This window comes from Pipistrellus kuhlii, unplaced genomic scaffold (assembly GCF_014108245.1).
Source record: "Pipistrellus kuhlii isolate mPipKuh1 unplaced genomic scaffold, mPipKuh1.p scaffold_m20_p_18, whole genome shotgun sequence".
Lineage (NCBI taxonomy): Eukaryota > Metazoa > Chordata > Mammalia > Chiroptera > Vespertilionidae > Pipistrellus > Pipistrellus kuhlii.
In genome coordinates this window covers 23,280,828-23,306,577 of record NW_023425493.1, presented here as the reverse complement: position 1 = coordinate 23,306,577, position 25,750 = coordinate 23,280,828, and the positions used below count along the sequence as shown (strand labels likewise).

General features: G+C 47.5%; 1 protein-coding gene across 3 annotated transcripts in view; it reads left to right on the top strand.

The window, feature by feature from the left end:
* Positions 1-8,114: 8,114 nt before the first annotated feature.
* The window catches only part of PRRX1 (paired related homeobox 1), an 84,708-nt gene continuing 67,072 nt past the window's right edge, over positions 8,115-25,750 (top strand). For 2 of the 3 annotated variants that reach the window (XM_036442118.2, XM_036442119.2), the window contains exon 1: positions 8,119-9,475. In XM_036442118.2, the coding sequence (XP_036298011.1) occupies positions 9,235-9,475 (241 nt within the window). In that variant the 5' untranslated portion in view covers positions 8,119-9,234. Of the gene's footprint in view, positions 9,476-25,750 lie in introns of all 3 variants that reach the window. The other variant, XM_045583233.1, reaches the window with a different exon arrangement.

The following is a 25,750-nucleotide window of genomic DNA, read 5'->3' as shown; positions in this document are numbered from 1 at the left end:
ATATACATATTTTAAAACTGGACATTTGTATATAAAAATGTGGTAACTCTGAAAATCAGATTCTCTCCCTTTCCCAGTGTTTGTTAGTTTTCATTGTTATGGACTACCTCTAGTCTAAGAATCGGCCTGAGGTATAAACTTAGGATCTTCTCAGGTCTTTTCTGAGCCCACACCTTTCCCTGGGCATGCATGGGCACTTTCTAATTTTCACCATATATGCAGTTGCTTTTGAGTGTTCTACTTTTTAATGGCTTTCCAAAAAAGGGAAAAAAGATTAAAATGAAGGGTTTGGTAGGGTGCTGGCCATTTAAATCCACTTCAACTTAAGGGGAGGGGCTTGTAGCAATAGGGGGAAGTGTAACAACCATTCCTACCTTCCTCTTGAGCTGCACATCTGTGATCAGAAACAACCATCAGCAGTTAGAGCACAGATCCCTGATGGTTGGAGGTTATGGTCCTTTCCCCCTGCCCCCCCACTCTGGCTCCCAGGAGCTGTTTGTATTTGCTCCAGAAACATGTGCACAGCTGCTTGCCATAGGGCTGAAGGTGGAGGATGGGTAGCCACTACTGTGCTAAGAGTGAAATTGACCAAAATTAACCTCAATTTACTGTCCAAGCCTTTCCCTGGAAGTTTCAAGCCTTCAATAGACTCCAGAGTTTTAAATTAATTACATTAGACAGATTCTGCCAGTGCAATTGTTGTCTAGGTAAGGAGACAGTTTCCTGGTGCTTCCTACTTCTTCGTCTCCCTAGAATCCTCTTTACTTCCATTTTTTTCCCTCCATGCTTCAGGCTGGATGCTTTCTTCTGATCTACTTTCAAGCTCACTAATCCTCTCCTGAGCTGTGCTAAATATCCAATTAAAGCCATCTACTATTTTCTTAAGTTCTGTTGTTATATTTTTCAGTTCTAGAAATTCCATTTGATTCTTAGAGTTTCAACAGAGAAATTCTCATCTTAAATTACTTTGATTATATTAACTATTGTTATTTTTAAAAATATATATTTTATTGATTTTATACAGAGAGGAAAGGCGAGAGATAGAGAGTTAGAAACATCGATGAGAGAGAGTCACCGATCAGCTGCCTCTTGCACACCCCCTACTGGGGATGTGCCCGCAACCAAGGTACATGCCCTTGACTGGAATCGAACCCAGGACCCTTCAGTCCCCAAGCTGACGCTCTATCCATTGAGCCAAACCGGTCCCCAACTATTGTTATTTTTAATTCCATGTCTGCTACCTCCCATATCTGGGCCTCCCATATCTGATGTATTACTTCTCTTGGTCTTGTTTCTTAATATGTATGGTTTCTTAAAACACAAATGCTGAACATTTTGTATGAAAATTATGGTGACCTGAATGCTATAGTCTTGCAGAGAGGATTCAGCTTTGTGAAGACAACAGTGAGGCAAATCAATTCAATTCCATCTAGGACTGAACTCTATCTTAGTGAGGTTCAGTTTACATCTAATTTTGCTTGCTTTCTGAGGCTGTAGCTTTCTAGATTTCCTAACAGGGAGCCTGCAGTGTTTCTTGTGGATTCTCCTCCTTGACATGTCATGAACTTCAATTTTGGTCTTCCAGGTTGTCAAAGCCTCTGACTGCTTTTTATTCACATTATGCTATTCTTATTAAACTTTTATTTTGTGTGGCTCAGTAGTTGAGTGTCCATCCGTGAACCAAGAGGTCATTGGTTCAATTACATGTCAGGGCACATGCCCAGGTTTCAGGCTCAATCCCCAGCAGAGGGCATTCAGGAGACAGCTGATCAATGTTTCTATCATTCTATCTCTTTCCCTTTCTCTCTAAAATCAATAAAAACATTTTTTTAAAAAATTTTAAGGAAATAATTCAGACTTCTCGTTTAAAGAAGAAGATGCTCAAAAGAAAAACAAACACAGAAAGTAGAAAGGCTAAAGCAGTGAGTGGGAAAAGGAGGTGTTTTGTTTTTAAGCGTGTATGTTGGGGAAAGGTGGCTCTGGTGCTTTATATACAGAGCTGGACACCAGATTCATGACAAGCCTAAAAGAGGTGAACAGTGACTTAACAGAGTGTTGAAGTAATAGGTGCATGATCTGCAACGTGTTGAAATAGTACATTGTTTCAGACCTTTAAAAAAAAAAATCAGGTTTCTAAATGCCATTACGTAAATTCATCCTTCCTATCTGTAGTGATGAAAAGTGAGAGAAGAATGGCAGGAAAATGTAACACTAGAGGTAATGATAACTGTAACTGCTCTCCTAGATAGTCTTGCCTATATTCTACATGGCCCATCCACTGAGTTTGCCACAAATGAGTATTAAAGCTGAAGCACCTTATGGGCTTCAAATTGGCCAACTTACCCAGGCCCAAAGCATTTTGTGCCTAATCTTAAAATCCCACCCCACTTTTGGTTAGTCCAGAAACAGAGCTCTAGGGTCCAAAAGTTGGGAACCTCATAGAGGCAGGGAACCAGCCCATGACCTTGGCTCAGCTACCTTATGTAGGGCCCAGAATCCAGTGAGAAAGCAGGTTCTCTAATTCTCAGAGTGTGATACAAAAATCCCCCAGGTTTGAGCTCTCCCAGCACAGGATGGAAGGATCAACAGTGGTTACCCTGGCAACTTTGGGTTGCTATTCCCAGTTTTAAGCTTCTTAGTCCCATGCATATGTTCATCCCGAAAGGATTTTTCTAAAATAGGTAGATATCGAGAATTTAGCCTCCTATTTTTCTATGGGGCCCAGAGGAACCTGTAACCTGAGTGTAAGGGAATAGCAGAGGAAGGGAATTAACATTTGATGAATATTGACTGTGGTAAGGCATTTTACTTTTGTTTTCTTTCCTATCCTCCCAACCACCATTTGTGATCCTTCTGAGCCTGCCTGCTGAGACAGGCTTGAATTCTTTGGGACAGAGAGGTATGGCACCTGCACAGACAAACGTCCTGTGGGCAGCCTGACTACTAAATGATATGAACATACTCTAACACCACAGCTACACACTCACATGGAGTTTTGTGTATTCATTTGCTCCAGTGTTACTGAATCCTCAGTTCCAACTTGGCAAGCACATGTTGACTATTTAATTATAGGTTATGCTGACTAGATAAAATAGGCAAACCTTAGTGATTACTTGGATGAGCTGGAGATAGTGTCAAAGAGAAAAAGATGGAATAATGCCTAGGTTTCTTACTGTGGGAAAGGGAAGAGCATGGGAGACGAGGTGAGTTCACAAATGCATATGGTGGGGGCCATGATTAGCCTTATTGGAAAGATGAGTAAACTGAGACTTAAAGAAGTAAGTTGTCCAGTTTGCTCAAGATGATTTAGGTTTTAGACTCATTGACACAGATGGCAATTAACCATGAAAATGTATGAGATTGTCTAACAACAATTTAATGGAAAAGAGAATGAGGATGAAGGACAGAACACAGGAGAATATCAATATTTAAGAAGTGAGCTGAGGGAAAGGCTCAGAGAGTGAAGACCAGGGAGAAGTGTTAAGAGAAAGAGAGGAATAGATGAAATTTCAAAAAGAGAGTGTTCAATGGGGTTGATTACAGCAGAGGCGTTTGGAAAATAAGGTGGGAGGACATTCATTGCACTTGCCAATGTACAGATTACCAACGTCTTTAGCTAACGCTGGCTTCGTGGTGGATACAAAGTTAGTGCCCAGTGACTGGAAGAGCAGAAAGTCCCAGCGAACATCACTAGGTCCCAGCCTGATGGGCCCCTCAACATGTTAAATCATGTACGCATTCCCAGCTCACTACTTGGAAATATGGTTTCAGTCCTATTTCATTTGATTGTTGCAAAATATCAAAATAATTCAATAAGACCATTAGATGAGATGGGGTGGGTGAGGGACATTCGCCCATGCATAGGAGGAACGTCCCTAAAATGCTGCTTATGATTACAAGAGCCACAAGTAGAAGGGCTAAGGAGAGTTTACTTTCAAGTCTGGCATAAAGTGTCCTCAAAAACGTTAAAATAGGGGGACCCTGCGGAATCCCGTTTTATTATGAACGAAATAGATTTCATTGTTAATGAAATACATGTACTAGATTGTCAACCATGAGTGGAAAAGCGTTTCTACCCCACAGCATGGTATGTGCACGAGGGTGGTAGTGTCTTATTATGTGTCACGGAATCTATGACCTGTCACATGCGATAATCATGACAACTTATTAACATGTAAGAGTGTAACTCCTGGCTTCCATCTCAGAGGGGAAACTGCTTAGGGTGGGGGGCATTCTGCTAGCCAGATGGGTCAGAATTCTACCAGCTTCCAGTGCCAGGGAAACCCTGGACAGAAATCAAAACGGAACCTGTCTATGGAGAGGACTTCCCAAGGGCTTGTTGCTGGGAACCAGACCTCCTCCTACCTTGGTCTGATCTCCTATTGAATAGCTTTGTTCCCACTTACTTGAGGAGAAATAAGAAAACAAAACAGGACTTATTTTAAAGAGGGCAAGAGTTGGACAGCCACTGGCAGATGCGGGAAGGACCATAAGGAAATGGATTCTAGCCAGTGACATCACCCAGAACTTCACATTTTTAATAAGTACTGATTGACAGATGGAAGGAAGTCAAAGCAAATGCCAAGGGAAGATCTACACGGGCACAGAGATTTTGAGTTAGAAATGCTCTCCTTCCATCTCTTCCAAAAAGCAAGGCACCTGGGGAAGTCACAGAGTTGTGATTAAGGTTTCTCTGGGGCCTTCTGAGTTCCCAGGCCAGGCCTGCAGGGAGATAAGCTTGGCCCCAGGCACAGCCTCTTCTCTCCTGACATCTTTCTGCCAGATGGTCCCTCTCAAATTCTAGAGGTGCTTGGCCCTCCTGGTTCATGCAACCGGAGCCAGAGAACTTTGGTCCACCAAGTTCCCTCCTCCTCCACCCCTCCAGCGAGCAGGAGCAGGGCCTGGGTGCTGACGGGAAGGGGAGGCCAGGCAGGGAAATGCTTGGTGCCCAAGAAGGCACTCTGGACCTAAAGCCCTGGCTCCAGGGTTTGGAGAGAGCTTTCCCACTCGGCCAGCTGGCAGCAGGAACCCACACCTCTGGCCTTTTGCTATTTACTGGGTGAATCCCCCTATTACAATCCAGAATCCCCCAAAATTACAAATGTTGTATGAAAACATAATCAGGTTGTGGATTCAATCCGCTAGTAATTGTTAATTGAAAACGAAAGGAGAGGGGGAAACACACAAATCAGTCCTGCAGGGCCTATGCCTGGGGTGTTGTGCTTTCTTGGGGACCCTCACAGCACATATCCCCCCCAAAACCCAGTCTCAGGACTCCCTTTGGTGATCTCCTGGGAGGAGCTGGAGGAAGTTGGGGCTCCTCTGCAGTTGAGGCCTATGGGACACCCTGGGAAGGAGACACCTTCTGGAGGGGTTAGGATCCCTGCAAGCCTTCTGCGCTCCGGTTGCCCCAACTCTCCCTCCCCCGCCCCCCACACCCCCGGAAAAAATAAATAAAAAGCGCTCAGACTGCTGCGAGAGGAGTCCTGCTGTCTGCCTGGAGATCCTGTCCCAACCGGAGCTCTCCCCTTTCCCTGGGCACCCTGGGCGTGTGCCCCCAGATCCCAGCTTCTGGACTCGGAGAACACGCTGCCCCCTCCCTCCCGCAGTCCTCAGAGGCCACCCCAGTCCTTCAAAGGGGCCCCCAGCCTGGACCAGCTCCGCACAGTCGGGCGCCGGTATTTGAGCTTTCGTTCTGATAGAAGTTTGGGGAAAACACAGGGCACAGACATTTGAATCGCGTATAGACATGCACATATCCCGGCCACAATTGTTGGGCAGCTGGGTGCGGTGTTCCTGTGGAAACCGCTAGCACCCTAGGTGGGTTGGTGGGACCTGCTGGTAAGCGGATGGTGCTCAGGGAGCGCCTGGTTCCGCTGGAGAGCCCGGTGCAAGCTGAGGGGCGACGTCCCTTCTGTTTGCAGCCCCGCGCCTGCGGCCTGAATTCCCGGCGCTCCCGCTCCGTCACCCACCCGGAGGACGGCGCACCCGGGACGAGGCAGCTAAGGTCCTCTCCAGGGCCCCCTCCCCCTCCCCGGAAAGGGCGTGGGGTCTGCAAAGGCAGCAGCACACCCCGGGGCCAGAGGCCCCAGGCCCTGACCCAGACCTTTGTCACAAAAGGCAGCTCAGCCTTTACAATACGGCCGTGCGGATGGAGAGGGGCCTGCTCGGGTTCCGGGGACCAAACCGTAGCCGGTGCCTGGCGCGCACGGAGGGGAGGGAGCGCGGCCCCTCGGCCTCCGCCCGGGCGCACCCCGCAGGCCGCCCGGCGAGAATCTCCCCGCGGGACCCAGTCGCCTCCCTCGGAGCCGGTGCCGCTGACACGTGTGGCGCTGGATGTAGGCTCCGGGGTGGGAATCCTCGTGGAAGCACCCCCTCCCCAACGCTCCCGCTCGGCGCGGGCCCACCCGGGGCGCGTCCGCCTCCCGCCGGCGCCCCGCGCGGGGCCGCGGACAGATGTTCCTGCGGGGCCGGCCGCGGGGAGCCGGGCCGCGGGGAGCCGGGCCGCGGGGAGCCGGGGCGGCGGGCGGCGCTGGCGGGGCTCCGAGCTCCCGGTCGGGGGTGCAGGCAGGCGTGGGGAGGGCGAGGGGATGGAAAGAGGAGGGGGGAGGAGTGGGTGGACTAATGATGAAAAAGTCTCCTCCATCCCGGCTCCTTAATTAAATGCATGGAAAGAACCGAGGCGTGCACATCTGGTTTCAATCTGCAGCCCTTTGATGGCATCAAATGTTCTTTTCCCAGATCAGGGCCGGGAGTTCTGGGCTAACGACGGCCGTTTGGAGCCCAGAAACCATTTACACACACTAGGACCCTTTCTCTTCAGTCCAGTCTCTGGGCTATAGAGAAAAAGGAAGAAAGAAGAAAAAAAGAAATCTAGTAATCAAGGGAGATGGCGTGCGTGTGTGTGTGTGTGTGTGTGTGTGTGTGTGTGTGTGTGTTTAAGGAACATAAAACGCCACAAATAAGCACTTAATATTTTACTTACTCATATAGTAACTCATTTCTAATGAGACCATAAAAGCTGTTACCAAATTCCAACAGGTCATGAAAAAAAAAAATCCCTCGGCACCTCCCTGTCCTCTGTCAGGTTAGGGCTCAGCAGACAGACGACAGAGCATTGTCTGTCCACTTCGGTGGGACCCTCCCTCCCCTCTGCAAGCCGCGAGGTACCGGGCGCGGGATCCTGCGCCGCCGCAGCCTCCGCCGGGAAGCGCGCAGCCGGCTCCGCATCCGGGCAGCGCGCCCCTCCGGGTTCAGCGTCCCTGCCCAGGAGCGACCTTGGCCGCACTAGAAAGGTTACGAAATTGGGCAGGGGGGGGGCGGGGGGGGTGAGGAGACGGGGAGCATTTGTGATAGACTTCCAGAGTCCTTTCCTCCAGCTAAATAAATATGTAGATTTCCTACCGCCCCGGCGGGGGTAGGGGTGGGGGGGTGGGGGGGTGGGGGTAGGGGTGGGGGTGGAGGGATGGGGGTGGGGGGAAATCCCAGCGGCGCGGAGAGCCTCGGATCGATTCGGTGCCTTCCGATCGCCCCCAATCTGCCCCGTCCGCGGAAGAGGCGTGGGAGACTCCCATTAGGATCGCTCCCGTTACTTTATGGCATTATTTAATAGGTTGTCTCTGGAGGGCCAAACGCAGCCCTCCTGTGCTTTGCTCTCTCCCGAGTTCTCTCTGAGACGCTCCTCCACCGCTCCCCCCACGGCAAAAAAAAACAAACTCTTAGAACAGCAGGAAACATTAAAAAAAATGTTTTTTAAAGGCAGAGAGGGGAGAAAATTTGATGGAGATAGTTGTGGATGGTCTCCAACCAGTTTTCCTACAGCTGCTATCAAAACATGCAAATGAGACTTTTTCCCCCCAACAGGATCTTAAACGAATCCGGAGGAGTTAACGCGCCGAAGGAAAATAATCTTCGCGTTTGAAGTGACTGTGGGTTTCAGTTTGTCTGTTCTCCCCGTGATACTATTGCGGGGGAATGATAATTAGACCTTTACTTGAAAAATCCAAAGGGGCTCTCTCTCTGCTTTCCCTTCCCTCCCTCTTCCCTGCCCCCTCCCTCCCCTCCCTCTCCCTCTCTCGCTCCCTCCCTCCCTCTCTCTGGCTCAGATGTTGGCAAAGGGGGTTTTCTTAATCAGACTGTTTTTCGGTCCGAGGGAAAAGGAGGAAGAAGGAGATTGTGATGGAGAAAGGGGGTCTGTAAATCGTCAGGCACCGCACAAAGGCTTTGCCACGTAATTACAGGCTCCTATTAAGTCGAGATCTGCCCTCCCAGGGGTCTCCAATTTTCTTGTATTCCCTACAAAGCGTCCTCTGCATGCCAGTTTGTGCCTTTTGAAGTGCCAGAGAGCTTCTTGATCCAACTGAGAAGGAAAAGGAGCTGAGCAAGAAGAGGGGGAGAGAGAAGAGAAAGGGGGAACCCACCACCACCACCCTCCTTCGGACTCCGAAGCCCTTTTCCCCCCTCCTTCCTCACGAAAAGTAAAGTGAGAATCCTGCTCTCCAGTACATCTGCAAGACATCACCCTCTCCTCCTGAAACTTTAGTCACTCCTGAGAATCCGCAGGAGTGCGGAGAGGGGGAACACGCTTTCTTGAAGATGTTTTAAAGCTGGGACAAGCCTTCTTCTGTTGGTGCTTGAACTCTTGCCTGGGAATAACTTTTTTAGCCTTAAAAAAAAACACACCCACTTTGATTCTTCTCTCCCACCCCTTCTCCTCTCTTCTTGTGTTTGCCTAACTCCCCCGCCCTGCTGGCTTCCCCTCTCTCCTCTCTCCCCCTTACTATTATTTTTAGTGTGTGCGTGTGGACGCTTTTGGAGAGAGAGGTGGAAGGAATTCTTTTCTCCTGACTTGAACGGAGGGTGACTGTCGGACTTTATTTTTTTGGTGTGGGTTATCTCCTTGGATCGCACCGGACTTGGCCTCGGGAAGGCAGCCGGGGCTGTCAGAGGCGGCGGCAGGAGAGCGCTCTGCTCTGCACCAGGGGTCCCCCGCCCTCTTTCCACTTTTTTTCTTCCCCCCTGATCTTCCCCTCCTCTTCTCTCTCTCTCTCTCTCTCTCTCTCTCTCTCTCTCTCTCTCTCTCTCTCTCTCTCTCTCTCTCTCTCTCTCTCTCTCTCTCTCCTCTCCACTCCCCCTCTCTCTTCCCCACTCGGCTCCTCTCCCCCCTCGCGCCCACAGCGTTTGGTGTTGATTCGAGCGGGAAGAGGGGGGTGGGTGGGATCCGAGGGGGAGACCATGACCTCCAGCTACGGGCACGTCCTGGAGCGGCAGCCGGCGCTGGGCGGCCGCTTGGACAGCCCGGGCAACCTCGACACCCTGCAGGCGAAGAAGAACTTCTCCGTCAGTCACCTGCTCGACCTGGAGGAGGCCGGCGACATGGTGGCGGCACAGGCGGACGAGAGCGTGGGCGAGGCGGGCCGCAGCCTGCTGGAGTCGCCAGGGCTCACCAGCGGCAGCGACACCCCGCAGCAGGACAGTGAGTGGGGGCCCGGCGGGTCTGGCACCGAGGGCGGGGGCCAGGGGGGAAGCAGTGGCGGAGGAAGGGCCGGAGGAGAGAAGGGGGCTCCTCTGAAGGCGTCGCCAGGGCAGTCGGTCGGGGTCAGGAGCACCGAGGCCGCTGCACCGTCCCTGTCCCCAGCGAGCAAGGCGGCGGGGCTGGGAAGGGTGCACACGGGAGGAGCCCGCCCTGTTTGCGGTGAAGACGCCGTGCAGGGGACGGGAGGGCTTCTGCCAGCGCTGGGTGCGGGTGAGGGGGCCGCAGGGACAGAGGCGGACAGGGGGACAGAGCACGGGGCTCCCGGGCTCGGGGGCCTGGCGTGCGGGACGGGCTGCGCTGGAGCGCCCGGACAGCCTCCTGAGCTGCCCTCCGCCCCCTCCACCTGCACATGGGGGCAGCAGTGGAGAGCCTGGCACAGTCAAACGCTTGAATGAATGACTCCTCTGGTGTGAAACCCAGCCCCTGACCCGCAAGATGCCGTGCGAGATGCGCAGGGCAAGCTGGGCTCCCATGCGGAGCCCGGGTCACTTTGGAGTTCCCCCATTGGCATCAAAACCTCCGGAAAATTGCAGCGCGGTCTCCCTTCCCCATCTCCCGGGACTGGCAGTTAGCGCCCCCAGGAATATCGCCTCCTGTGATTAACCAAGCTTTAAAGCGTGACTCTAAGGGACCTGACACCCAGCTCATCCCAGGTGACCTGGGGCGGGAGAGTTCCTCCGTGGGGTCTGCAGGAGCCTAGACGTGGCTGGGAGTTTTAAAAGGCGGCGGATCTCTGTCCCTGTCACTATTTGCCAACTGCTATTTTGTCTTCCAATTTGGAACTTGTGGAACGAGGCATTCTGTGACTTTCAAAGACATGGCCAATGTCAGAGTTTCAGAAAATAGACAAACTAGACCGAGAAACAGCTGGAGGCAAGGCCCGGGCAAAGCAGTGGGAGCCCCCAAGGGGGAGGCGCTGGCCACGGAAGGCTGCCCCCCACTCTTCAATCGGTCCCGGCGTGGGCTCCCCGCAGCGGGTTTTAGCCGGAATAGAATTGGGACCTATGTACTCACAGAGGCAGAGGGCCTCGGGGCGTCTGGCCTGGCCTGTCCCTAGGGAACGATGGCCAATTCTGAGGGTGAAGACTGGTGTCCCCAACTGTAGGTAAGGGCCAGGCACACAGGCAGGGGTTCCTCCGGCAGCCGACAGTGGAGAGTAGGTAGTGGTGCTGGGTACTGCTCTTGTTGCACACACAGGTAGCATTAATTGTCTGAGTAGACACCTTTAGCTCCAAGAAAATGCACTGTATAATGATATTCTTTTTAAAGGTTTACTAGGGAACATTTAAACGCATAAAGAATAGGGAGAATAGTATTCCATACGTCCATGCACCTATTGCTCAGCTTCAGCATTTCTGCACATTCTGGCCTTGTTTCCCATGGCTAATGACCAATTCCAAAAGCTATCGCCATTCAGAGCCCAGGAGGTTGGACGCACCACAGAAAACAGAGTGGTGAAGAGTGCTGCTTAGCGGAGGGTGGGGCGCGCCTGTCCAGCCCGAAGTGTGAGCAGAGGGCTTGCAAAGCAGGCCCAAGGCCCCGGGCCACAGCAGGCTCAAGGCCTAGGCGGGCAGCTGTGGGCACAGGGTGCCACAGAGCGAGGCTGGGCCAAGGAGGCTGCCTGGGAAGTGCCCTCAAGCCCAGGCGAAGGCTGTGCCTGAGGTGGAGGAAGGCGACCGGGCAGCTCCTGAGACCCAGGCCTCTCGCCACCCAGGCCTGTTGCTGCCCACGTGGCATCTGCTGGGGGCATGAGGACCAGCAAAAAGCAGTGGGCTCAGTTGGGGACTGTGTGGGAGGCAAAGGGATGAGAGCTGCAGGAACCTGCCTGCTTGGTAACTGTGCACACCTCAGAGAATGCAGTACCAGGGCCCCGTGGGGAGCAGTGGACCCGGAAAGGAAACGGAGGTTTCCAGGCCAGCCAGGGAGAGGACGGTGAGGAAGGATGGTCCATAGAGTTACGAAAGGAGGTAGCAGAAAGCAGAGCTGAGGTGATGGGGGGAAAAATCACCTTCACCTGGGGCTGCACACACACACACACACACACACACACACACACACGACAGGCTTAGTTTTCCTAGATTTCTAGAGATGTCAAGAGGCCTATTCTAACAAATAGTTGTTGCTCTTAGAAATAATGTACCCTTGTCCTCCTCCATCATCTCTGGAGTGAAGGGGAGGACCTTTGCCCTCGGTTCTCGGGCCTCCCTCAGGAGTTGCCCAGAAGGTGGTTGTGGGCTACCTGGAAGCGGCACTGGATGGGCCTCCAGTCTGGGGGAGACAGTGGTCAGAGACCAGAGGAGTCTCCAGGCAGAGACTAGAGCTGGGCTCTGAGCCCGCCAAGGGCAGAGGCCTCACCGAGAGTCAGGCCCTTCGTGCAGCCTGCTGGGTGGCCCCTCCAGACTGAGACCTGAAGAGAATCTCCTTCGGAGAGATGGGGAACCTTCTGAGACACCTTTTATTCTCCCAGCCATATGGAAACAGGTCCTTCCTAAAGTTTCTTTAGGCTGAAATTGGTAAAACAGACTCCATTTACACTTGCACCTTTAGATCATTAATGTTACAAATTTTTGAATTACAACCTGGGTAAGGAACTGCTAAGTGTCCTGTCCAAAGTGAGGGCTCCTGCTGATCTGCACACCCAGCCCCTGGAATTCTGTTTCCGTGTTGGTTGAGATTCGCTCCCCTTTCTTTCCTGCACTACGGATTCTCACAGCCCTGTAAGTTTCTAAAACGTTTAGGTTCCAATACCTTAAGGGTTTAAGGAAATGGTTCTTTAACACTGTTGAGAATGCAGTGGCTAGTGGGGGAGTGTGGAGTGTGAAGGGGGGTGGTGGTGTTAGATCGGGGGCAGTCAGGGAAAGAAAAGAGGAACAGGTCATAAAACAGGCAGACTATTCCTAGGAGGACTGTGCATCCCGCTGTCATTTCTTAATCTGAACTTCTGCAAACTCTTTAAAAAAAAACACACAAAACCTGCCTTCCATGTTCCCAGCCTCTAAATTAGTGAAACCAGATTGTCCTAATAAGACCTTTTGTTGGAAACACATGTAGTCATAAAAAGGTAGACGGAAAGTCAATTAGACACGCGCGCGCACACGCACACACTCACAGGCCGGCGCTAAGTGTGCGCCACCACCGGACGCAGCTGGGGCCCGGCCAGGGCGGATGCGAAAGCAGCACAGAGGCCGGGGAAATGGATTTGTCACAAAGGGAGAGGTGTAAATGCGGCCCGGGGACTCAGCGCCCAATCCCTCCGCCACACCACACACCGGGCCCACCTCTGCCAGCCAGTCCCCGTGCGATCAACTCCTAGGGGAGCTTGGACATCCCCTAGGCGCGATGCCTTTGGAATTGCATCAGAATATCCATTTCCCCGGAGTCTCAGCGTTTACAGACTTCTGCGGTGCAAGGAGTTCTGGGGCGCCATCCTGGGACCCAGAGCGCGGGTGGCACTCTGAATTTGACCCTCCATGATCTCCCCTCGATGGGGAGTCAAGAAAACGCATCGTTTGAAGGGTAGCCAGGGAAGAAAATCTCTTTAGAGGAGGTACTAAAATCTAGGATCACGGGGAGGGAGTGTCACTGAGTCCCCAAAGTCAAGGTCAGAGCAGAGGTGGTGAATCCTGTTTTATCTTACACGAAGGGGCAGGGGCTGGATTGCCTCCGTCCCTTAAATTAATTTTGGGAAAACGGACAGGCTGGTGACTTCCATCGCCTTGGAGCCAAGCACCGCTCAGAGTTTGCAGTGTCGGGAAGGAAGGTGGGACTCTCAGCCCGAGGCTGCCAATGCTCCCTGCTCCAGATCCCCTAACCCTAAGAAACAGTCGCTGCCTCCACGTCCATTTCTCAGCTCGGGCCCTTTCCCGGACCCGGAGCGCCTCTCCCGCAATTCAGGCGGCATCCCGTCCCGGAAGCTCGCCCTGCGGCTGGGCGGCCTCAGCCTTCCTCGCTCAGGTCAGAGCGGAGAGGCGTCAGGCGGGCAGCAGCAGGTCACAAGGGTCCCTGTAGTTTCTTCAGCTTCCCAGGGCCTCGTTTTAGATTTTACAATCCGAGTGAATAAATCATCTCCAAACCAACAAGGTACCACCCACCCACGCCACCCCACTCCACGCAAACCCCCCAATCCCAACCCCCCAGCAACTTCAGAAACGCATCTTCCTACCCCGCTGGGTCGGAGTTCTGAACGTTGCCCCGACAGCAGCCACCTCCTGGATGCTTTTTCACGTTTAAAAGGCATCAGTAGGTTTTCAGCCAGGAGGGTCTCTAAACTAATTGGATTCCTACTTAAAAAGACATTGTTTCTTTCACAATTCCTCCCCTCCTGTAGCAAAGAACCCCACCAAAAGCTGACACCCCAGCTCCTAGAAAATCTCCATCACAGAGGCCAACGGCCGCGGGTACCGGGCGGGATGCTGCAAGTCTGTGCGGTGCGCCACAGGGTCCCTGCTTGCCGCCTGCTCTTGGTAGCACGGTTCGCAAAAATACGTATTTCTTTTTTTTACCCTTTCCGAGAGAAGGAGTCAGCAAAAACTTTAGGCAGTACAATTTTTAGAAATGAAGGAGACAAGGCTTGCGTCTTGCTTTTTTTGAAAATAGAAGAGTGTTTGGGTAAAGAATCTCTGGGAAGAAAAAGTGAAATGGGGAGGGGGGTTTAGCATCCTCCAAGCGATTCCTAAATTCAAATAACGGGGATCCTCAGAGTATTCTTCTGCGCCGGAGATTAGGCATTTACAGGAACCATTCGATAAGGGGACAACTCCTTGCAGCCTCCTGGTATCCAAACACCTACCTGAGCGCACACGCTGTCCCTGCAATCCCTGGGCACTCTCTGTGGAGTATCCTGCCGCTTAATTTGATGCAGGGGCCCCCATCCCACTGCGCAGATGTCCCTTATCTCCCTTTTCAATAATACTAAGAGGATGCATTCGACAGCGCTATTAGAATTTGGATTCTTGTAAAATCAAATCACTCAGTGAGCAAGCTAACAACACTCAATTAAAAACCAACCGTCTCAAACAGCAATAGTAATATCCACCAAGTGCCACGGCTTCCTCTTCTCTATGTAGGCTGTTTCTTATTAAACCAATCAATATGGAGACGCACTGAGGAGACATCTGAGGAGGGACAGTCATCGTGCTGGGGGATCAGCGTTTGTTTTCCATGTGGACACGTTTTTGAGTAAGAAGCCTCTCCAATGGTCTTAATCTCAGTTGATCCTTGGTGTTATTTGTCTAATCTAGTAAGGCGGCCTGGAGGAAGTGGTCTTAGAGAGAATTTCGGGCCATCTATGGATTTTAGGTTTAAGACTTAAAAAATCACTACGATTCACTTGTCCTGGAACCACTTTTCTTGATGAAAAAAAAATATCTGGGAAGCTGATTACAGGGACGATGGCCACTCCATGGGGACGGGAGGGGAACAACGCACAAAGGGGGGTCGGCGAAGGAAACTTTATGAAAGAAAATAAAGAAAACATGTCAGAACAAATCCATCACACACACGTGACTTCTCAGAAGAGTCTGAGGACACTCGGATGCTGAAGGATTCTGTTGTTCCTGAAGTTCTCACGTATAGGATTCCTTAAAGGTCTTAGTTATGCCCAAAATGCAGCCCTGGGTACGGGATGTCCAGCTCCTTTTCTACACCAAGTAATGAGGGAGCTGTGATTCCCAAGAACTATGTATGGGGCTTATTTTTATCAATAGTGATTCCCCCAGACTCAGCTCCAAATGAGAAATAAATTTGTAAAAATGTGTATTTATTCGATTTCCCAAGATCTGAGTTCTGAGAAAGGACAAGGACATGTTCTCTGGTTCCTATTTGGTCTACTTTCCTGGAGTTGTTTGCGAGTGATTCGGAATTTTCTTAACAGCAGGCATCGTGGGGAGACTGCATGACAATTCCTAGGTGGGAATAGATATTTCTGGGGCCTGAACAGCAGGCATCTTTGAATCTCACCTCTTGGGGAGTGGGACTGGGAAGGAAGTAAAATAGGATGAGGGGAAATTAATTCAGTAATTTAGTGAATTTAACTTTTAAAACAGCCCATAATATCTTAGATTTTAATGATCTCCATGTTGGGCAGGAAAAGATGCAAGCACCCCTAGCCCACCCCTGCCCTTGGCCTCCCAGTTTGGGTGGATGGGATGTACCAGGAATCTGGGCAGGCATGCCTCTAGGGGGCGAATTTCTCCCAGGCCAGGCTGGGACCTACCCTACTTTCAAAAACCCTTGGACTCCTGCAGGAAAGAGAGGCGTGCTGGAAGACCCCCCTACACAAGTAGCAAAAGATGGGAAATACCAAAATCATGAAGACACTCCAGCATAAATAGAGACATGGAGATAGCTGGTAAGGCGGTCTGCCTTTCTCTTTGAAATGAGGGTGTCAGGATTCCAGGATGAGCTGGAAGGAGCAGGAGGGGAGTGCAGTAAACCACATGAATTTGGTGGGTGCTAGGCCTGGTGCAAAGATTCCCTGGGGAAGGAGAGGGTTTGACCCTGAGGAGGTAAGTAGACATTTGTGCTTACAAACTTCTAGTATTTAAAGAAAGTGGGACAGATTTGAGAGCTGCAGTATCAGGGAGGTGCTGCCAAACTTCCACAGAAACCCTCACAGTACCAGGAGTCTCAGATAAAGCAGGACATCAGCCCTCCTAGAGGTGAACCCTGGGGTTAGGGTAACCCTTTTTCCCTCAAAGGAAGAACAATAGGCTGCCTCAAGTCTTGGGTGAGAGAGGTGGGATATACCAAAGCATTTGCAAATCCCAAATCTTTCTCTTGGCCTCCACTGCTCCTCCCTTTTGGGGTTTTTCAAAAGTCCCAACGGACATAAGAGAGTAAATTCTTAATCTTGCTCTGTAAAACTTGAAATGTTCTACTTCTTACTGCTCCTTGACACTAGAGGCCAACAAAACAAAGCATTGCTGGGAGCTGCAGAGCGGCAGAATGAAGATGTTGTCTTCTTAGTGTAGGTGGTGGTTACTACATACCTCCCAAGATAATCTGAACTCTGGTGCTCACGAGAAACAGAAGCACAAGGCCAGGACGGTAAAGGAAATTGCCTTCCCACAAACATTCGTCTGGGAGTAAAAACACTCACCCCAGTCACTTAATTTCTCATCATTAGTCATGTCATTATATTTTAGAGGACTCACAGTGCTGGAAGGTGGTGCAGTTATAAATAAATATAAAAACAGACGGGCACTCTCCCAGTACTGTAAATACATATGAGGAGGCCAACTGTTTTCAAAGGGGATTCAGATATACAACTTCAAGGCTAAGGGGCCCAAGTCTATCAAAACTGGAGCCAGGATATGCTAAGTTTAATCAGCTTGACTATGGGCAAAGTGAAAGGCCTAGCCAGCATTTCAGATATACAGAGAGAACCACGTATTCTCAAGTTTCCATTATTACCCACACAAATTCATGCTAGTCTACAAAGAGTTTGGTAGCATTGGGTAGGGCTTGGCAGGTGGTAGGGGACTTGGTACCCGAGCCTCCTGACCTTGTCTACTGTCCTCTTCTTTGCATTTTCTGTGCCCCAGTTGGCTATCCAAGACCTCTTTGTTGCAGAGAAATTGCAACAAAGGAGGCCACAGAAGCCCCCTAAATATTGGTGTTTTTTTTTAGAGTCCTCTGAAAAGGAGACAGCTGTTGAGCTCAATGACAGGACATGTACCAGATCTTTTCATGTATGTTTCTGCTCTGACCATTTATTTAAATAGCCTGGTTAGCAACTTCTTGGGAATTGATGTTTGGGGACCTGGTTACCGTTCAATTTGTTTTCCAGGTAACACCCAAATATATTAAGTGGAAAGAACCAAAGGAAATAGGTGTTGAATCAAAACCTTGATATCTGGGCATTGACCTATATATCATCATTAATCCAGATTGGGGGGTTGCATTAAATAAGTATGTATATTGTGGCTTTCCTTTCCATTTTTACCGGTGCTCTTTCCCTAAATCCTGGTCTGAATTACAGCAGTCATATGTCATATAGACAGCAGTCAACTTGTGCTCCATACATGCTCACCTAGTGACAGAATGAGCTCCTATCTTCAGTGGACTCCCTTTCCAATCTGGCCTAAGTTTTAGGCCCTCTTTCCTCCCCTTCCTGCTTCATGCCCTTTGCCTTGGAGATCTCCTTGAGGCCGGTCATTTCAATAACCATCCCTATATTGTTGACTCCCAGCTTATAGCTTCACGGTCCCCTTAAAATTACAGACTCATATATGCATCTACCTACCTATGGGACATTTCCATTTGAATACAAAAGTGCTTAGACCTCAAGAACAAGAAAACATGCCACCAAATGAGCTTTCTTTCCTCAATTTGATCCTCTTAGAGCTTTTCCCATCTTCCTGTACCACATCATATGGGCGCAAAACTTAGAAATTTCATTCTTGGCTCCTTTCTTTACACCTCTGTCCAAGCCATTCCCTGATCCCAAGTTTACTTGCTGAAATCACTTGAATCCATCTTCTTTCCAAGCCTCCATGATATCTCCCCTGCATTGCTATACCAGCCTCCTAACGCCCTGCATCCATGCTAGCCCTCCTCTCTGTGCAGGTGGCAAACTGAGCAGATATAATAGGTCCTCAAAGAATACTTGCTGAGTGAGTGGATGATAAATGATCGTGTGTTCTTTTACATACTCTTAAAAATCCCCGGGTGCCCCCTTCTTTAGAACTCACAATTGCATTCATTCTTTTCTACAGCAAGACCAAATTATTTGTCCTGTTCTTTTTTTTTTTTATTATTACCCTTTATGTTTCCATCCCTGTCCCAGTAACCTATCTGTCACACATGTGCAGATCTGACTCTTTCCCCATTTGCCCTAATATGCTCTTGAGCTCTAGTCTTCTTTCTGCTTCTCTGACTTCTGATATGAAATGGCCCATATCAATCCTTGATCCTTTTTCAAAGTTACCCATGTGACCTGTTCCCAACACACTTTTGTGTGACACCCTCCTTGACTACTTCATCTTAGACCAAGCAAACTCTTTTCTCAGTGCTTTTTGTAGAAATATTCAACACCTCAGCAAATACTGCTTAGTTATTTTCTAAATACTTATGATTATTAATTTATCTTGAGAAATTCTTAAGGTTAAATACTTTTATGGGGGGGGCTTATATAGCAAAGCTGCAGTAAGTAAATAAATAGAGATTTTTTTGGTATAGTCTGGTTGTGCTGTTTTTGCAATCTCTATCTGCAAGTAATTTTTTTTAATATAAAAGTAATATCCAAGTGCAACACTACTTATTTTAGGAATTGTATTATTTTACATTTAAAGGTCTAAATAGGAAAATAATGTCATCTATATATCAACTGTGGTAGACTCAGTTAAAATATAGATGTGCTAAAGTATTATCTTTTGACTTTTATCAATTTTTCTTATTAGCATTCTTGATTCCTGATTTTTCTTTAATTGATGGGGGGAATTTTTAATCCCATTTTCAAAGGTTGTGTTTTCCCCAAATAAAGAAAATACCCAAACATGTAATGGCATGTTTTTTTCTCTGTTCCTGGTAGAATGATGATCAGGTAGGACAGGAACAGATTCCAGGATGCAGAAGTATGCTTTCCAGAGGAAGGAGCATTTATAAAAATTAAAGACAATGCATTTATCTAGCTACAAAAGTCTATAGTACCCCAGCCTTTAGGTAACATGATAATTATAGAGAAAATATAATTTGTTATTAGTTGAGGTTACAACATCTGCCTGATGAATGCAAATATTTTCTTTAGGGAAAAGTATTAACAAGTGGTATGAAATCGTGTAGAAAGAAATTTTAAATGATGAATTAGATGTTGTAATAATTCAGCTTTCTCCTCATGAGAAAGGGGGAACAGAGCGTAATCATCATTTTTGAGGATTAAAAAACCACACTTGCCCAATCAAAATTCCTGCTGGTCCCCTCACTGCCTGTTTTTAAGGGAAGAAAAAAGAACCACCCAGTGAGCTCTTTGCTTATACCCAGATGTGCCCTTCAGCACTCTAATCCTCAAGTTCGAGGAAAGACCATGGGGTGAATCCTCAACTCATTTTAGAAATGAAACGTAATTTAGTTCATTAATCACAAAAGCTGAAATCTGCAGTTTTGCTAGACACATTTTAAAGGCTGACTCCCTTCTGGCAAGAAAAAGAATTATCTCCCTTCGAGTTTGCTCCACGTCTGTTCTCAGCGTCTCTCGGGGAAGGAGATTTTCCCGGGTTTGGTTATTTTAACTCACAATATATGGAGTGCTATTTACATTTATGTCTTCTCTTCCTTTTTCTTCCCTCCAACATTCTTCTTTCCCAAGGTGGTGAGAATATCTGTTGTCGGTGCTGTTTGAGGGGGGAGGGGTGTTTTGGTTTTGGTTTTGGTTTGGAGATTCAGGGCTACCTTGAATAGCCAGGATATTCCAGTGGGATTTGGGTAGGCCTTAAGTACAATCATTTTAGCTGAATTCACATGCTCACTGCCAGTTTCTTTAATTCTTTCCCCTGATTTGTTTTAGTAAATCGATGCATTACTTTGTCTGAAAGGATTAATAATAATAATATGAAAGACAAAGTGAGATTAAATATGAAATTGCTTCACAAACTCTAAGAATATCTACAGATACTATTACATTTTAAAAGGACAATTCTAAGAAGCCAGCAGAGATGGCACAATTCTTGACAGATAAGAAGTCTGTGGCCGATAGGTGACTTGCATTTTTCTCTCCTGACTCCACTGTAACCTTTTTTATTATATCAAACCATCTTTGACATCAGCTCACTTCTATGAGATGCCTTATAGTCCAGAGGAGCAATACAGAGTTAAGAAGAGGGAGACCAGCTGGCACTTCACAACACATGGCCGTGTTACACAATCTCTCTTTATGTCTCTGCTCATATTGTTGGCTGTAAAGTGGACATGTCACTGCTCTGTCTAGCTTCCTCATGGGAATGGAGGAGGCCAAAAAGATAGTGCATCTGCGAAAATATTTGAGAAATAAAGAACTAAATGTGTATATGTTATTCTACCATAGGAATCAAATGAAGACTTTTTAAAAATAAGTTATCATATAAAGATCAAAACCCAAGAATACATTTTAGTAAATATATACTCAGACCTCAAAAAAAACAAGAACCTTTAGAGTTAAGGACATTAGGAGTTTCAAAGCAGTTCACTTTTTATTCAGAGAATCTTGTGTGAATTTACAGTTGCACAATACACAGTAGACCCCCTTATCTACTGTTTTACTTTTTAGTTTCAGTTCACCATGGTCAGCAGTGGTAAAAAAATGTTAAATGGAAAATTCCAGAAATAAATGATTCCCATAAATTTTAAATTGCATGCCATTCTGAGTAGTGGGATGAAATCTCACTGGTCCTGCTCCGTGCCCCTGGAGTGTGAATCATCCCTTTATCCAGCATCCACACTGTTGATGTTACTGTTAGTCACCTAGCAGCAGTCCAAGTGATCAGACCCACTGCTTTGGTATTGCAGCAGTGGTGTTCAAGTCTCCTTTATTTTCCTTACTAATGGCCCACAAGCACAAGAGTGGTGATGCTGGCTATTTGGATATGCCAACCAGAAACTGGGAAGTGCTTCCTTTAAGTGAAAAGGAATGCATATGTAGGGAAAAATATAGTTTATATAGGGTTCGGTACTATCCGTGATTTCAGCCATTCACTGGGGATCTTGGGACATATCCCCTGTGGATAAGGGGGGAATACTGTAATTGCTGGTTGACTTTAGACAAATCCCTTGTTTGGAATAATGAGATAATGTAAACAAAGGCTTCAATACTCTACTTTTATTCCCAATGAAGGCATCAGCTAGGTGCTTTCCCTTTTCCTGCCCCCACTGCCACAACATCTCTGACAAGAATCAGTTATTCCAGTGGTTTCCAACCAACATTTAATGCCACTTAATGTCACTAAAATTGGAAATATTCCCTACTCCAAAAGTCACACTCATAGCATGTCACCCACTGAGTGACCCAGTAGACATCCATTTTTTATCTACAGTTAGAAGCTGATGGCTTGTGATTTTTTAGTGACACTCAAAGGCCACACAGAAGTGCCCGGCAGAGCCAGGAGTCTGGCCCAGAAGTTCCTGGCTATGGTCTTCTCTTTCAGGTCCCCCTTCCCCTCTTTAGCATAAAAGTGATGCACATCGTTTTAAACTTTGAGATGGCACCGACCTTTCATATTCCCATTTGCTTCACCCATCACCATGAACTTGGTAGTGGCTGAAGAGAAATGCCCAAACCCAATTTAGTCACTGAATTTAGTGGAGGATATATGGCCTGTGCTTAGGACACCAGGTGTCAAGACTTCTTCTCCCACACCACCACAGCCAGCCAGTTTCCTGGAGACCAACCATGTTCAATTTCCTCCATAAACAAAATTTCTCTAACACAGCACTGTCTCGCCACTCCTCTGAGATTTTGTATGGTTTACTTAAATTTTTGTACATGAATAATACTCACCATGTTAACTGTGATTATACATAAAGTTGCCATTGTTTTGCCAACTTAGATTTCCTAACCAGTTGAGTAAGATAAACATTCTGTCCTCAGTCTGACATGTGACCTGCTTCCCTATGTATGGCTTTGAAATCTGATAAACCTGGGAGACATGCAGACTGCATTTCTGTATCATGAAGCATCTAGGACTCTATTATTATTTTGTCAAGCAATTAACAATTAAATCTCCCTGGTGTTCTTCGGTAATATGTCAGCATGCCTAGCACTTGTGGTACATGTGAAGGAAATGGATCACCAGGGGTGGAGCAGTTAGACAACAGTTTATTGCACAACTAGTGTGCTTGTGTCTAGAGAAGTGGTTTACCATGTGTTTTATGTGCTTTATGCAAGAGAAAGTCAAGTTTTCTCTTAAACATGACCAGTGGATATTAGAGTCTAGGAGCACAGCTCTGTTGGGAAGATGAATTCTGGCATATGGGAAAGTGTATGCTTGCTAAAAATGCTGTTTGTGCTTTAGGGGATTCTGTAGAGCACATGTGTCAAACACAAGGCCCTCGGGCCAAATCCGTCCCGCCAGGCCTTGCAATGTGGCCCGCACCGCGCTGTCATCACTGCACTCCACTGCGTTTCCATCACAATGACAGTTTATGACTGTTCAGTAAACCACTCGGCCCGCGATTTAGGCTGGATTTTAGATTTTGGCCCCTTCTCTGATTGAGTTCGACACCCCTACTGTAGAGTTTCTAAATTGGGGGTAGAGATTCTTCGTTGAAGAGCATGGAGTCCTTCCCCATCTAGGAAAACTTCCCCTTGGCCTTTATTGCCTCCCTTTCTTTCTGTGTCTCCCCCACATGTGGTTCATTTCTAACTATTGGGAAACAAGGGATAAAAGAAATGACAGATAAGCTGACTCTCTCTCTGCTGTGCTTACGAATTTGATCATATATATCTTCAAGTGTGATGCCTAGTTCCCCTACAGATTCCAGGGCCCGGCCCATAGCCAGTGTATCAGAATCTCCTAAACCAGATATTTTTACATACTGAAAAGTTTGAAAACACTCTCTTAGGCCATATTCTCACATAAGGATGTAGTTCCTCATGCCCTCCACTGTACCTCCTGTGGTCCATTGTCAAACCCCTCTCTCCTCCCTCGAAGCCTTAGTCTTTTCTCTTCCACCAGATACATAAGGTTGTGAAGACAAGGGCAAAGAGGCAGACATTTGATACTTCAGAGCACCGATCCTGGTGCTTTTTATATTGTGGGCAGCTCAATAAGCAGTTATTGGGTAAAAGAATGAGGGAACAAACACGTGGGAGATAAATCCAGAGCCTGCACAAAGCCTTTACTAGGTGCCCCGCCCTGTTTTAAGTTTTTCACATAAAACAAAGAAAAGAGGATGGAGGCAATTACTGGGGACTGTAAAAACCTTATGACTAATTTTAGGTAATCATTATCTCAGCCCTTATTCTAGAAGAAAAAGCTCGGGTCAACGAAGGGGCAATCATCACGCAGGTACGAATATTTGCAATTGACCTTTAGCTTTTAGTAAGCTTTCAGATGAAAGTGTGCCATATTTAGGAAGTTAAAGTTCAGTATTTGGTGTTCTTTTTTTTTTTTTTTTTTTTTTTTTTTTTTTAAACAGAGTCTTTCCTTCCTTTCTGATGGTTGATAAAGCATTTTTTCTTATATGTCCGCAATTTGGTTGATTTCTCTTCTATGTGGTCTCAGAAAGCCAAGTTTTCATTTCTCCCCTGTTCAGACACTGACTAGGGGAAGGTTATATTTGAAATCCCAACCTAACTGTTCCAAGTTGGCCATGTTCAAAGGCACATTTATTCCACGAGTGGGGTAGTAGACTTGGCTCACACTAACGTTCCACCGAAAATATCTTCTTCTAAGGTATGTCCCAGGGCTTTTGTCCTAAATGAATTTTCTATTAAATATCAGGCTTTGGTGTTTTTTTTTTTTTTGTTTGTTTTTTAATTAAGTACATGCAATTCCTAGATTGCTGTCCAAAGAGTGCGTGGGCCTCTTAAGTGACAGACTGTGTAACTAATTAGAAATGAACTTCATTTAAGTAAGCAGGGTTACTGATTTTGGAAAGCCCAGAGGAGGAGAACAAGAAAGGAGGGCCCTTGCAGAGATGAGAGGCACAAAACCCATGCGGAAAAGCTTTCCTGGGGCCCCCTCTGTGGCAGAGACCACTGCGGAGTTACAGGATTCCAGGTCTTTCTGGGATCCTCTGTGACGTGATCTTTGCTGGGGTGGTTTATGACATCACGGGAACCCCCTTGGTGGAATTACATCTGCATAATGCCCAGCTAGCTGTTGTTTTGTGTTTCATCATTTGTGGAGCACACTGGCAGCGTACCCCAGGGAGCTTTGTGGTTATGCTCCCCCAAATCCCGTTGTTGCAAAATTGAGTACATCAGAAGTAATTCACCAAGTGTCACAACATCCCTGCAGATGCTGGCCTTGGTGGTGATGGTCCGAAACTTATCCCAGCTGACTAGCCTTTTCAATGAGTTTTCCTTTTGGGGCAACAGTTATCAAAGACAGCAGGGCTTCCTTGTTTTAATACAGTGTTCTGAGTACTCATAATGCTTCCAGAGAAAGATCATTCCCCATGTGGTACTGACTTCAGCAATGTGACTGTGAAAGTGTGGTTCTATTCCTGTTAACCCAGAAGAATGCCTAAACTACATCAGATAACAAAGAAGGTTTCTGGGTTAGCAAAGGGAACTGGGATTGGTTTCTATGTGTTTTGTCCTGAAGCTCAGAGATGACCCTACTTACCCAGTGCCCTTGGGTCTTTCAATGGGGAAAGGAGCAAAAGAAAGAAAATCCAATGTATGGAGCACCTATCCTGACCAGGTACTGTGCTGGGTGATTTATACTACCTGCATTCTTTAAACGTTCACAGTAATGCTCAGTGCTGGGTACTATTTCCCCCACCCCGCCCCCATTTACAAACTGGGCTTTGAGATTCAGAGGAGGCTTAGCAACTTGCCTAAAGCTTCAGTTATTCCTGACAAAACTAGAAGTTGTCTTCACCACTCTGTTACCCCATATTCCATTATCCTCTCATTTAACCTCCAGTGGCTAGAAAATTGGAAGGAGGTGATTGAGTTAAATGGCTTTTCTGTGATGTTTATTCCATGGAACACGGAACTCCTGGAACTGTAGCATTGGGATTGCAAATGAAAAGAATGCAAATAATCCTTCAGAAAATTATACCTCTGCCAAGAAAAGCCCTGATGGCACAGAGTACTTCAGTAACGGCTAAGCAGCAAATTGAGGTTAATTATGGGGCTCAGTGAACTTGAATGAAAGAGCGAGCTGGGAGATAGTCCTAGAGCAGAACCTAGGTAAGCCAGAAAGCTTTCCTGAAGATCAGCAGTTAATGCTGATTATGGCTCTGGCCTTGAACATGTCACCCGCCCCCTCCTCGAAAGTCCTGTGAAATTGGAAAAACAGCAATGTATTTTTGACAAGTTGGTTGATGATTCAACCACAGTCTGATTTGGTTGTTTGGAAATTAATTTTTCCAAATGCAACATTGTAAGTAGCAATTAGGTTCCCAGGAAGCTTCCGAAAGGCAAGGAAGCATATGATACAGAACTCTGTGACAATGATTGTTCAGCCAGAGTGTTGAATCCTAGGAGCGGCTCAATAGTGAGGGTTGTCTTTTCCTCTTTATTGTATGAGACCCGTGCTGGGAGAAATTGAGAACTAGATGAACTTAATC